The sequence below is a fragment of the Nansenia antarctica genome (assembly GCF_963989245.1).
Source record: "Nansenia antarctica genome assembly, chromosome: 14".
Taxonomy (NCBI): Eukaryota; Metazoa; Chordata; class Actinopteri; order Argentiniformes; family Microstomatidae; genus Nansenia; species Nansenia antarctica.
This window is the reverse complement of record NC_137684.1, coordinates 23,800,959-23,815,425: the sequence shown is the minus strand read 5'-3', so window position 1 is coordinate 23,815,425 and position 14,467 is coordinate 23,800,959. Positions and strand designations below refer to the sequence as shown.

General features: G+C 45.1%; 2 protein-coding genes across 2 annotated transcripts; one reads left to right on the top strand and one right to left on the bottom strand.

Annotated features, from left to right (window-relative positions):
• Positions 1-758: 758 nt before the first annotated feature.
• dennd11 (DENN domain containing 11) lies at positions 759-5,922 on the top strand (the record flags this gene model as incomplete). Its single annotated transcript, XM_080544733.1, has 9 exons — positions 759-1,287; positions 2,377-2,476; positions 2,608-2,766; positions 3,742-3,901; positions 4,166-4,304; positions 4,418-4,549; positions 4,670-4,820; positions 4,916-4,984; positions 5,714-5,922. The coding sequence occupies 9 exons, from the start codon at positions 759-761 to the stop codon at positions 5,907-5,909; spliced, it is 1,635 nt and encodes a 544-aa protein (XP_080400859.1). The 3' UTR covers positions 5,910-5,922.
• Positions 5,923-8,494: 2,572 nt separating this feature from the next.
• Positions 8,495-14,374, bottom strand: agk (acylglycerol kinase). The gene is made up of 14 exons (XM_080545298.1): positions 14,162-14,374; positions 13,592-13,631; positions 13,398-13,477; positions 12,958-13,033; positions 12,738-12,863; positions 12,018-12,112; positions 11,579-11,648; positions 11,116-11,195; positions 10,788-10,845; positions 10,483-10,630; positions 9,876-9,973; positions 9,705-9,775; positions 9,242-9,326; positions 8,495-9,094 (listed from the first exon to the last, which is right to left on the bottom strand). Exons 1-14 carry the CDS (start codon positions 14,269-14,271, stop codon positions 8,960-8,962), a joined length of 1,272 nt encoding a protein of 423 aa, XP_080401424.1. The 5' UTR covers positions 14,272-14,374; the 3' UTR covers positions 8,495-8,959.
• Positions 14,375-14,467: the final 93 nt, after the last annotated feature.

The following is a 14,467-nucleotide window of genomic DNA, read 5'->3' as shown; positions in this document are numbered from 1 at the left end:
ATATATCCACGCCTCTTTATCAACTTTCCTCTCTCCTAATAGGCTCAATGGAATTTGAAATGTCTGTCATCAACGAACACACCTGCCAGTATTATTATATGAAGTAGTATCATTATTTTTTTTATTTATTATGAATAACTATCTTCTTTGCTGATCCCGATGTGATTGATTGATTAATCAATTCAAAGGCATACAGTGAATTATACATAACGTGAGCTTAGAATGATAAGGTTCTATCTCCGTTTAGGACAGTTCAGAGATATTGAGCGTCAAAGTTTTTACATTCCATTATGTTTTGTGAGATAGAACCTTTGTGTTTTATTAATTACTAACTCAAAAATGTCAACATTTAAAAAATAATACCACACAGGCATTAATAAACACCTAATGGATCAGATTATGTAAAAAAAACTAAATTTTGACAAAAATGGAGATAGAACCTTATAATTCTAACGTCCCGATAAGTTATACATGCCAACAAATTAGGCCACTATAATAAAATATTAATAAACCCACGTGAGCGGAAGTGTGTGACATCATCAAAACACTGTTCACTGTGTTCACTGGCTTGCCTGGCAGAGACTCTTCATAGATCTGCGGATGTGTGACACGCATACAAATAGCCCAGAAAACGACAGTCAAGAAAGAAATAACAGTGTGCAATTGATGCAATCGTTTCGCCTGGACTCTTAATTTGTTTAAGTCTTTTAACGGAGTTTCGCACAACGAGTTGTTTGCATTGCAAACCCCACAGCACCATGGTCGAGCAGTCGGATCGCGCTCCGCTGCTCGACTGGGAGGAGATCCCACCGCCCGAGCCCACCCAGGCGACCCCCTCACCACCGAAGGGACATGCATCTGAGAAGGGACATGCATCTGAGAAGGGACATGCATCTGAGAAGGGACATGCATCTGAGAAGGGACATGCATCTGAGAAGGGACATGCATCTGGGGGAACTAGTGCATGCAATAAATGCAATGCATCGGGAACGAGTCATCCAGACGGCCGGGGTGCTCTCGGCGGCACCACCGCGCCTGGTACCGGGTGGAGCAACAACGATCCGGGGGGTCCAGCTCCAGCAGCAAGTGGGGGTCCAAGCGGCGACCCCCCTCGTCCAGGACCCCCTGCTGGGCCGGCGGGTTGGGTGGGGGGTGTCCCGAGTCCCGTCGTTGTTGTTGATCATCACAAGTTCCCTGCTGGGATGTTAGTGAAAGAACGTCTTACGGAATGGGAGGAAAAGGACCAGATCGTGTCTGTGTTCGTGGTCACCTTTGACACCAGATCAGGTGAGGAGCAGACTGGAGCATGTGAATGGTCTTTATTGTCATTAATACAGTACAGGTACCATACAAACTGCGACACTTTAAATGAATGTGCAATAATACTATGTGCAATATGACAACCCTCGGGTACATAAGGTTCAGAGATAGGAAATGTTAGGATATTTATAGCATAGCATAGAGTACAGCACAGTGTTTTATTTGTATAGTATAGTATAGTGGATAGTGTATATAGCCTTTGTTTATGTAAACCAGCTCTTTTCCCTCCTTGTTTTTGATATTATTATTATTTTTCCTAGCACCAGGGGAGCCCCCCCTCCTAAATGTCGTTGTATGGTACCTGTACTGTATTAATGACAATAAAGACCATTCATTCATTCATTCATTCATTCATTCATTCATTCATTCATGTAATGTAATTAGAGCTGGAGCTGAGTGTTTACATTGGGTCTGGCTCTGAGCAGTTATTGTGGTGTGGTGGGAGAACAGGACTGACTCGTGGAATGAAATGCGCCAGGAACGGATGACGTTGCAAGAAATGGTCTTTACTGTTCCCAGCCTATCTTCCAGGACACTGTTCAAATATGAGCTCATGCATGTGGACAACCACATGAGTCCTTCCATGCTGTGTTAGTCTATGTATGTTTAACTAACTTGGCTGAAGGATCATTTCATCATAAGGTGCAATAAGCAAGCTCTCTGCTGGATATTTAGATATGAACCATAAAAGTATCTTAGGATAATGCAGGACATTGATTTTAACATTGTCAAATTTGGTTAGGCTATTTAAACCTTTACCACCTACATGTGTTTGGGGCAACTCTTGAGTGCGGGATGCTCTCTGACTAGGCCTACATCAATGTGCAGTAGTCGCTGAGAAGTGAGAGTTGCCTTTTAGTCATGGGAAGTAGTAGTAGTAGTGTACTTTTTTCTGTCGCTAACTTCCCTTTTATCCCTTGGTAAGATTGAAAGTGATGGAATGGGGGAGAGAGGTGGAGGGCACAGTGTGAGAAAGGGAAACGTTATTTTTCTCAGTATCATGCAAATTACATGAGAATAAAATATTGTGTGTGTGTGTGTGTCTCAAATTGGCAGGTAACATGGTGGAGTGGTGCTTACCTCAAGATATGAATCTCGACGGGGTGGAGTTCAAGTCAATGGCCAGCGGATCACACCGAGTGGCTGATGACTTTATGTAAGAATCAGCCCTTTATTTAATGAACCATGTTACAGTCATTGAGTCAGGGGAACACCAGAGAGGCCTCTAATGTTGTTGTTGGAGTTAATGTGCTCTTCTTCTTGTGTGTACTCTCTCTCTCTCTGCAGATATTTCCGTAAAGGCAGCTACTTTGGACTGGCGTGTTTCGCTAACATGCCCGTTGAGAGTGAGCTAGAGAGGGGGGCACGGATGAAATCTGTGGGTATTCTCACCCCCTCTTATACCCTGCTGTACCGCTACATGCACTTCCTGGAGAACCAGGTTCGGTGAGTGTTGTACTGCTGTCTGCCTTGTCTGTCTGTCTGCCTGCCTGCCTGTTTGTCCGTCTGTCTGTCTGCCTGCCTGCCTGTTTGTCCGTCTGTTTGTCTGTTTGTCTGTCTGTCTGTCTGTCTGCCTGCCTGTTTGTCCATCTGTCTGTATGTCTGCCTGCTTGTTTGTCTGCTTGTCTGTCTGCCTGCCTGTCTGCCTGCCTGCCTGTCTGTCTGTTTGTCCATCTGTCTGTCTGTCTGTCTGCCTTGTCTGTCTGCCTGTCTGTCTGCCTTGTCTGTCTGTCCGTCTGTCTCTCTCTCTCTCTCTCCCTCCTCATCCTGCTCTCGGACCCTATTTCCCCTCCCTTTGTCACTTTTCTTCCTTTATCCGTTTCACACTCACTCCATTTCCTTCCTCTTGTCCTTCCTTTCTGTATTTTTTATATCTTCTTCTCATCTATTAAACATAAGCCATGAGTCACTGCGGTCGTCACTGGAATCCGTTTATAGGCCTATTCGTAGTCGTCTGTAATCATTGAATTGGAAGAAACCCTGACTGTATCCTTCCTCGTCAGTGACGACCCTGCTGCTTGAATCTAAAAACGGAGGCTCATGTCATTGACTATGCATTAGGATACATTAGGATATGTCAGGATATACGAAACAGCTCCCGCTCATGGCAGAGATGTATCTTATGTATGCTCTGAGGGTTCAGGTTTAACTCGAAATACCAATAGACTTCGGCTTCGACTCCATTCGAAGCGCTACACATATCCCTGAGATTAGACTAGTTTTTAAGACGCTCTATATGATCACAACCTCTGAGCCTAATCTATTGACACTAGGATTTATCTTCAGGAGAGATCAACACTGCCTGTCTCACCACCAGTGTTGCCCAGGCCACAGGAGTCTACATATAGGCTAGAAATCAAGCCAAAAAAGGTTTCTACTTGGCAGACATTAACAATATGTCTCCTCCTTTCCTCCATACAGACTCCAGCTGAAGTGCCCTGGTCAGTACTCTCCTCTGGAGGCCTTCTACGAGGATAAGAAGGCAGTGCTGCCCCCTACAGGCAACGGGGTGGTCAACGCCTGCCCCACCAGCACCTGGTCCACCACCACCATCAACCGCTGCATGCACCCCGAGATGAAGGTACGTACAACGCTGCCACACACACCACAGTCCACCATGTGACGTGTTACTTGTGTGGTTGTTCGTGTTTACTTTCTTTGTTATGATTGGTAAGTATGTATCCAATGATATGTCTGTATATATACACACACACACACACACATCACTGTTAGGTGTGATTCGGAGCAGGACTGTTAACCAACAGTAGATTTCCTCAAGGAAGAATGCCCTGCTGACAGCATCAGACAATCGGAAAGTCTCTCTTCCCTCTGCCCCCCCCTCCAGATCACCCACCCAGCCGGCTGCATGTCCCAGTTCATCCGCTTCTTCGGAGAGCAGATCATGGTGCTGTGGAAGTTTGCCCTGCTAAGGAAGCGCATCCTCATCTTCTCCCCTCCGCCCGTAGGGGTGGTGTGCTACAGGGGTGAGAGGGAGCAGCTGGAACACACACGTATACATACACACACACGCACACGCACACGCGCAGAGGCATAGTTGTGTAGTAGTTCAATCATGTTTCACTTGTGTACTCCACAGTGTACTGCTGTTGCTGCCTGGCCAACGTCTCCATACCCGGTATAGGCGTGTCTGTGCCTGAGTTCCGCCCCTTCTTCTACATCAACGTGGCTGACATCAGCACCCTGGCGATAGAGCTGTCCTACGTGGCCTGTGAGTGTTCACCGAGGGTCCTTCAACTCACAGTGGATCACTGTAGCGCTCCGATGGATGAGGAGGAGTTGGTGTTAACTGTGCATGTGTGTGTGTGTGTGTGTGTGTGTGTGTTTTAAGGTACCACAGAGAAGATCTTCGAGGAGAAGAAGGACCTGTATGACGTGTACATCGACAACCAGAACGTGAAGACACACAGAGCCAGTTTGCAGCCGCTGCTCAGATTGAACGGAGCCGACAAGGAGAAGTACAGGAAGCTGTGTGAACAGAGGTACGTGGACACTAGTTGACGGCAGGCCATCTCTATGGTTTTGTATGAAACGATGGCGATGATGACGATGGTGATGATGATTTTGATCTTTTCAGGCAATTGCTACTTTACTCCCAGGAGGTGGATGGAGACTGTACGTCCAACGAGGAGGATCTCTTCATCCTGTGAGTGTTGCGTAACGTGATTGTCTTTCCCCACTCACCAAGAGTTGGATTAGGGTTGTAATAATTAATAATTAATAATTTTGCCATTTAGCAGACGCCTTTATCCAAAGCGACTTACAATTACGAATTACAGGGACATTCCCCCTGGAGTAACTGAGGGCTAAGTGCCTTACTCAAGGGCACACTAGTAGTGGTGTGGTTTCAGGCGGGATTTGAACTCACAACCTTCCGATCACAAGTCCAACTCACTATCCACTAGACCACCACTACCCCTGTTGTGGTGCCCGGTTGTGACGGTCATGGGATTTTAGGTAACGGTCAGCTGTCGTGCAAATAATCGATATAGAACCGCCATAATCACCGTTTCACAACGAGGACCGTGTAAACGTGTAACCGTCACAGCCCTAAGCTGGACTCGACTCGGTGACGTTGCCCCCTAGGCACAGATCTGGGATCAGCCTACCCAACTGACTAACTTTTTTTTTTACTTATTGTTTTTAGGTTGTTTTGTTTTTAACTTATTATGTTTTTACGGTTGTTGTTTTTCTCTCTGTAGCACTCTGAGATTCTTTTGAATGAAAAGTGCAATACAAATTATTATTATTATTATTATTATTATTATTATTATTACTAAGGGAAAGTACACCGTACTACTCCTTTTAAAGTCTTGATTTGATTGTTAATCTCCTCTCACAGTCTGTTCTCTGTCCCTGGCGTCCATTCTTCCAGGTTCTTCCAGGAGCAGAACAACCGTATCTTCCAGACTCTGACTGAGGTGGCGGCGAGCGCGGACCCCACCCTAACTGCGGAGCACGTCAGGGCCATGGGGCTGGACCCTCAGGGGGACCGGACCTTCCTGGTGGACCTGCTGGAGGTCTACGGCATCGACGCCATGCTGGTCATCGACAACCCCTGCTGCCCCTGATTCACTCTGTGCGGCCTCTGTCCTAACTCCTGCTCCTCCCAGGCCCCCGACGACACTGCCTCCCCAGGTCTCCTCCTCCCCTGGCCTCATCCTCCCCTGGTCTCCTCCTCACCTATTCTCATCCCCTGGACTCCTCCTCCCCTGGACTCCTCCTTGCCTGGCATCCTCTTCCCCTTGCCCCTACTCCTCCCCCCAGTCACTTCCTCCCCTGGCCTCCTCCCCTCTGCTTCCTGCTTCCACCTGGGTGGCAGGAAGCCGAGGCCTGAGTCTCTCTGTTTGCTTGTCCTCTGTTTGTCTCACTTGGAATCTGCTGGGGTTGCTAGGCCTACTCACCGGAGGTGGAACCGTTGATCAATGTGCCTCATTCTACTTGCTGTCAAATACTGCGGAGCACCCGTGACTTTGACCCTGTGGTACTGCGGCTGTAGTATCCACCGTCTGTCTGGAGAATTGATTGTTCCTCTAACTTGAACCTTATTTTCGAAACTACATGGAAATGAAGTCAAGCTATGGACACACAAGTGATTTATTTTTCCTCACACGCCTCTACAGAGAATTCTGCCTGACCATGTCTGTATCTATCGTATATTACCAAACTATTCATGTGATTGTCACAACTTCTCACTCAAGGATCTCAATCCTTTTTGCTGTAATACTCTACTTGGATGTTCCCTCTACTTTTAGCATCAGGTCTGCTAGAACACGAGAGTAAACAAGAATTTTTTCCCTCTTTCTGTTTTCCTTCAGATAATGCTGAAGGTGATTACTCTTAATATGCCTTGTTAAAAAGGGAGTAATGTGAATATTTGTTTGTTTGTCTGATTTTTGGACAGTCGAGAGACCTACACCACGCGAGTCACACTCATGACATGAGCATCTTTCTAGTCAATAGTAATTATGTTTTTCTTTTATGATGTGACCTTATCATATACTGTAAAAAGGAAAGACGTAATAATGTGAGATGAATAATGTCCTCCTTCAAGGAGGATTTATTGTGGATCTGATATTGAGAAAGGAACGGTTGTTAAATACTGTTAAATACAACATTTCAGTGGTGAACACACACACACACCCCTCTATGACTTCTTTGGTTTCATTGTTTGATGGTCACATTGCACATGTGTATGGTGACTTTTTCTGGATATTCCACATGTTGTGTACTGTTCTATCTAGTTTATTGATTTTGTTGTTAAAAAGAAATGGTGATCCGGGAAACTTTAATGAATGTGATTCTATGACACTAACTAACTTATCATGTCCCGCTGTACCAGACTGTGAAGAAGGAGACCGGCCGGTGAACCTGAAGTGGAGTTTTTGCTTTTTGTGTGCAGTGTGTTTATCTATACTTGTGTGGTTTTGTTTTGTTTAGTTTGATTCAAAACTGCACCGGTTTATGAACGAGATCTGTCGCAGATTTAAATGTAAATCCTTGGGTGTGTGTTATGAGAGCACAGATACAACTGAAGGGTTTCAGTGGGTGTTGTTGTCGTCGTCGTCAGCTTTTGCCGGATGAGGGAACGGTTCTCAGCCATTGTCATCATGGTTCTGTTCTCTGTCGAGGGGAATCCAGATATGGATAGGCCAGGAGAGGGCTACGTTGAGCTAGAGTACATTGGGCTACATCAAAGTTCAGTGACTTCATTGAATCAGGATGTTGACATGCTGTTCTCTTGTTGCATAGTGCTGTCATTGGCTCAGACTAGGGCCAGTAGTCCTTCCTGGTAAGGTCATACTGTATGGTCAGGAAGAACCTTTGAAGTTTTTGTCATGTCTAATTCCAAGATTAGACAGGCCAGTAAGAGTCTCTATCTAGTGAGAGTCATAAAGCATGTAGGTTATCTTTAAGTGTTGAGTGCAGGCACTCAAATAATACTACTTGTACTACTGGCAAATGGACTCTCGTGGATGTGTTTGCTGTTGTTCATGATATGTGAATGTCTTCACAGCCCAAGACTCAGCTACTACCCTGTCCTCCTCTGGACTGTTTGTTTAGACCAGTCCCTGTACATTTCAACACAGAGGCATGCTGGGAAAGCATGCTAATGTTTGTTTGACAGATCTATGAGAATTTACGCGACTGTGTAAAATGCCTTCTTTGTGGAGTTGTTCACAGACCTGAACCAGCATTAGCGCATTAGACGTTATTTGTACAGTGTGTGTCACACCACATCACCCCACTAAATGTCAATAGAACGCAAATCTGTATGACATACGCGCCGATATGTTGCAACTCCTATAACCGTTAATCCTTAGTCGTACCAACTGCAACTTAAGTCTATATTCACAATAGCAAATTAATCACAACTCAAAAACTGTACTAATGTAAAGAGACTTCAGTGATGTGTATGCACAGCGTTTAGTCACTTGATTGCATGAGCCACTTGTTCTCAAGCCAGCTGATTATTACAGTTACTGCCATTGTAAAACAATAAAACAATTGTTGTTTTCTCTGACTCTGTTTGTGTTGTTTATGATGATACAGTGTAACTGAAGTTGCCTCGTACAAGTGATTCTCACGCCAATATTACACCAGTTGTATTTATTACCGAGTACTCTACAGTGAGAGGGAGAAGTCTCTCTTCATCTCCGATGGCATTTCTTTCACTGCGGAATTTAAGAGAAACACAACGACAGACAACAAACAATAATCTTTAATGTTTCACATGATGAGATTATAGTAAACCAACCGGTTAGTTACACCAATAGTCCCGCAGGGGGGGCAGACATACAGTAAACAGACTACGGTAATAGCATTGGGGATAGCAACACGATACTTGGTCCTTGTTATATTCACTGTATCATATTGTCATCTTTCATAATTGTGAATTCCAACTGAACATTGTAATGTCCTGTAACAGATGAGACCTAGCAGTAGACTAGTCCACATTGACCCGCCTCTGCTCTGTTATGGCTGTTGAGTGACAGTAAAGGAGCAGGTAAAGCAAACATCCTTGCAGATAAAAGATGAAGAGGTTCCAATGCACGGCGTCTTGACTCTCCTCTCTGTCCCTCTGCTCACAGCTCCGTGTTGTCGTACCGCGGCGCTTCCCTCACCCGATCTGTGTGAGGAGCTGCTCTCTGCGTTCCGCGCTGACAAAGAACCGCAGTTTCCGTGGCAACAGCCTCACCTCCACGGGCATAGCCTCGTACTCCTCGTTGTCGATGTTGTAGAAGCCAGCTCCCTCCTGTGGGATGGGATCAGAACCACGAACATAGAGCATCATAGTAGATAGAAACTCTTTGTTTTGTTTTGGTGATGATTATAAGAAAAAAACAACTCTGTAAACTCTATGGAGTCTATGGTGGTGAAACTGAGGGAGTAGGCTACTGACCTCAGGCAGGTTGAGGTGACATGCACCGGCCTCCAGCTTCACAGATTTCCGTGTGAAAACAGTTGGGTCCTCTTCTTTTTTAACCCTGCAATGCAGAACACACAACAAAGACACTCACAGTTATATGGGCGATATAACTTTTAGGCCATGTCCACACAGAGACGAATTTGGGTGTATCCCCCAAAGTTTTGTATTGTATGGCTGTTTCGTCCACACGGAACCGCGTTCTGGGAGCCTAAATACGATATTCTTTTGAAACCGGGTCCCAGAGTGAACGAATCTGAAAACGCCACCCTTGCATTTCCATCTTTACAAGCCATACGCATTTTCCTGAAACGATGACGACATAGCCCCACCTCTCCCTTAACCCGCATGTGCTAACCCAGCCAACAACAACAATGGCGCCTTACAGGGTTGTTGCGTTCAGGTCAGGTAATAGATAATTTCTCACAAAGAGACTCACCCAACAGTGATGAACTCTCCCACCGTGAAGTCGTCCGGCTCGGCACACACCAGCATGGAGTCGTCTATCCGCTGAGGGACGAACGCAGAGACAGAAGGTTTAATACACAGCCGCTGTCATTCACATTATGAACTGTTTTGTTGAACGGGTTGCGATGCTTTATCTGCTGACCGTCTGGACAGGGTTGCTGTTGTGTGTGTGGATGGACAGCTCCAACGTGGACAGCTGCTTGTCCTCCCACCTCTCTGGCTCCTCCACTATGGGCGGCTCTGCAGAAACACAAACACAAACAACAGGGTTCCTACAAGTTTCAACAAGTCACATTTAAGACCTTTTGGGGTCTTTGGGGCTTTTTTAGACCTATTTGAATAGAATTTTTGACCAATTCGCGACACCGTGTGATAGCTTTTTGTCATCCTGCCGTAGCTTCGTTCGCCAATAATTTCTCCCAGGTGCAGCGAATTGGCCTTTTTTGGGTTCCAGCTTGATTCATTTCCACGTAAATACATGTGGTCGGACTGATTTCCTTGCAGGACAAGCTAATCTAATTTTTTAGACCTAGCACCTCATTTCTTAGACCTAATAACTGAACGTTGGGACCTTTTTAGGCCTTATAAATCGGATTGCTGGATTTGAGACTTTAAGGCTTTTTAAGACCAGCGCGGGAACCCTGAAACAATAAAGAAACATGAACAAAAACAAAACACAAACAAAACCATTATCGCAATGATGAACTAAAGGATAAAACACCGACACATCAACACCTAGGTAAGGTTACCTTCGATGGGGGGGTTCCAGTAGTTCTTCAGCCTGCGGGCGATGCGGTAGAAGAGGTTGGGCCGGGGGGGTTTCCCTATGGGCAGGTCAGGAGGACGAAGGGTGGGGGCCAGGTAGGTCACAGAGGCCTCGCGGACCTGGGGCCACTCCTGGAGACGGACAAGAATGTAGCGTGACACAGTCGTGCATGGGGGGAAAAAAAAGACTGTTCATGGAAGTGTTGCCGATAGAACTAGAAGGAGTAGAACAGACGCATAGTGTGTTGAGTATATGTTCCGTGCTAACGAAGTGGAAGCGGTTTCTCACCCGTAGAGTACTGAACCAATGTGCCGCTTTCGTCTTCAATGGGCCGAGGTACCAATACCTGAGCAAAAACAAGACAAAAAATGGGTGAGAAAAATGTCTTTAATACAATAATCATGATATTAAGACTATATGATTAACAAGAAGACCAAGACCAAACTCTGCCCATGTGATGTTCCATTGGTTATTAATTAACGTAACAATATGAGACATTTATTTTTGGGAGACAACAACTACTGCATGCAAACGGATTCATCACATCGATGGGACAAGCTCCCATACGCGAATATGTAAAACCCGAGAAATATAAACACTCTGTCTTGGTTCTTACTTGCTGATGGTGGCAGCCACGTCTCTGAAGGCCCCCCAGCGGAGACCAATCAGGGCGTACACAGCCTGCTCTTTCTCACTCTAAAGAAAACACAACAGTCCATCATATACTCAACACATATCTTTGCACTACACCAAAGTACTTATGGAATGGAATGAATGGACTGCACTTATATAGCGCTTTTATCCAAAGCGCTTTACAACGGCCTCTCATTCACCCATTCACACACACATTCACACACCAATGGCGGCAAGGCGCCGGCCCACTCACTGGGAGCAATTTGGGGTTCAGTGTCTTGCCCAAGGACACTTCGACATGTGGCCAACCGGGGCTCGAACCGCCGATCTGCCAACCTTGCGATCATCAGATGGCAGCTCTACCTCCTACGCCACAGCCGCCCCACCTTATCAAACGAGACTCAGGGGTAGATCACAGTTTGTGTCTCACCCCTCCCTGGTCTCACCTTGATCTGCAGCACATCCAGAGGTATTGTTTCTCCCTTCAGGATGGACAGCGTCGCTGATGTGATGTGTCTGAAAACAAGCAGATGACAAACACACATTGGGGCTCCTAGATTTACATTTACATTTTTGGCTTTTAGCAGACGCCTTTTTTTTTATTTTTATATATATATAGACACTGGAGAACAGAGAAACAGTACAAGGGGGGCAGTAGAAGTCTTGGGGGACACAGTAAAGGGGGAAAAGCGGGTGTCTCAGGAGACGCAGTGCTGGGGGGTAGTAGATGTCTCAGGAGGAGCAGTTAAGGTGTAACCTGAAGAGATGGGTCTCTAGATCCTGCCATGGAACACACTATGGCGGCCCACCACAGTCTGGTCTATGTATGGGAAACACTGAATGTGGTTGAAGGAGGAGTGAGGCGTGTTTCAGTGGGGTACTTACTGCACCTGGTTGTCACTGATGACGTGCAGACTGGGACTCAGTGAGTTGTGAGCACCCAGTGGGATGTATCCAATGGGTGTTTTACTGAATGACTCCTGCGTTTAAGACACACACACACACACACACACACACACACACACACATTTTAAATGCTTTATTTATGTCTAAAGGACATAAATACTATCAGTGCATTTTGACATTATGAAAACAGTCAGTTACAGTAGTGCTGAGCCAACAACTAGTTATGCCTACACACAGGATGTTATTCACACCAGATGATAATAGTAGATTGACAGATACAGTATCAATACTGTAAAACAGACAGTATCCAGCTCATGGGTACAAGAAGCACTGCCTTCTCCATATTGAGCGGCTACCAATAATAGCAGATACTGAGCAATACTTGTTTATACTGTTTGGCCCTTCTCTTAGATAGACCAGCCATTTGAAGGCCTCTGACAACAAACTTATGAACATGGCCCAGGCTGCCAAATATGAAAACTAAAAGTTTACATCTGTAACCCAGTTGTGATATGGCGAGCACACACACACACACACACACACACACACACACACACACACACACACACACACACACACACACACACACACACACACACACACAGAGCACAGTCAGAACAATTTCACTGTGATAATGATACACAACACAGTGAGAGCTTGTAACCATGACGATGAACACAAAAATGGCAAACAACTTACCTGATCAGCCCTTCGTAACAAACCAGTGATCACCTCTTGCAAGGTGCCCGTCCCCCCCGCCACAATCAGCATGTCTGTCTGCTCCATAAGCTCCATTAACTTTTTCGCCTGACCCTCATAGTCAGTCTGTAGGAGGGAACAGATATTTACAATATGCAGTGAACAAGGTAAACAATGTACACCAAGACTTCCAAAAGCAGAACCTAAACAGTTACAGTACCTTTACTAGTATCACCTCCATGCCGGCCAAGTGTAAAATAGGGGCAGCATTCTTCTCAAATAGACTGTTGGCTTTCCTATGAGAAGCAGGAAGGAGAATGCATCATCAGTAAGTCAAGACAGCCAAAGACAGAGTACAGTAAATATATCTGTGGTGCAACCAGACATTACACCCAGGTGACATTAGGGACTGAATGTAGCGGGGTAGTGGTGGTCTAGTGGATAGTGAGTTGGACTTGTGATCGGAAGGTTGTGAGTTCAAATCCCGCCTGAAGCCACACCACTACTAGTGTGCCCTTGGGTAAGGCACTTAGCCCTCAGTTACTCCAGGGGGAATGTCCCTGTAATTCGTAATTGTAAGTCGCTTTGGATAAAAGCGTCTGCTAAATGGCAAAATTAAAAATTAATTAATTAATTGAACGTGACTGTGTTCTCTCTTACCCACTGCCCGCTGCTGGGTTGAGGATGACAGTGGCTTTCCTCAATCGATCCTGCGGTGAAATCTGCTGACGTCCAAATTCCTGAAATTGAGAATCGTGATATTAGGAGATAGGCAATACTTGTAGGCTATATGGAGCATCCTCAATGCAAGGTGGACATATTATTATTACTCAAGTTAGAATATGTTGTCTCACCTTCGCCACCAGGCAAGCTTCTCTTCGCAAAACATTGTCACTGTAAATAAATGAATACGAATGGATAAATAAAGTATAATTGAATTGAATTGAATTGAATATATTAACAGATCAAACTGAAATGACTGTGCATCCTCTCTGCAATGACAGTGACAATCAAACTACCTCTTCACCTCTGCTCTGGGTTATATTTATAAGAGCCATTCTATTCTGTATGAACTGACATGCTTGTCTGACCTGTACTTGACAGATCGAGATCATATCCATAACACTGCCGAATACAGGAGGTTCTAAATCATGACATTAGAATGATAAGGTTCTATCTCCGTCTAGGGCAGTTCAGAGATATTGAGTATCAAAGTTTTTACATTCCATTATGTTCTGTGAGATGGAACCTTTGTATTTTATGAATTACTAACTCAAAAATGTCAACATTTTAAAAATAACACCACACAGGCATTAATAAACACCTAATGGATCAGATTATGTAAAAAAACTCAATTTTGACCAAAAATGGAGATAGAACCTTATAATTCTAACGTCATGATATGTGAAAGAGAATCTACACACCAGTGTTTCCCATACAGCCAGTGTCCACCGTACGACAGGACACACACAGCAAAGGTGGACTTCTTCCAGTTATTCCGCACAGTCTTAAACACCTTCACAACCCGAGCCATGATCTTAATTAACTTGATGTCTTGTGTAAAAACATCACGATCTGTGCCCTGTACAACACATAAACATCACAGGGGTCATTTCTCCATCGCTGTCAGAAACCTTCTTTCGCATGTGACCACACGTGTGCAGCTCGATTAATCGTCCCCTCAAACAAGCAAATCGAGGCAATAGTACTTGGTTCCGCTGAAGGAAAAT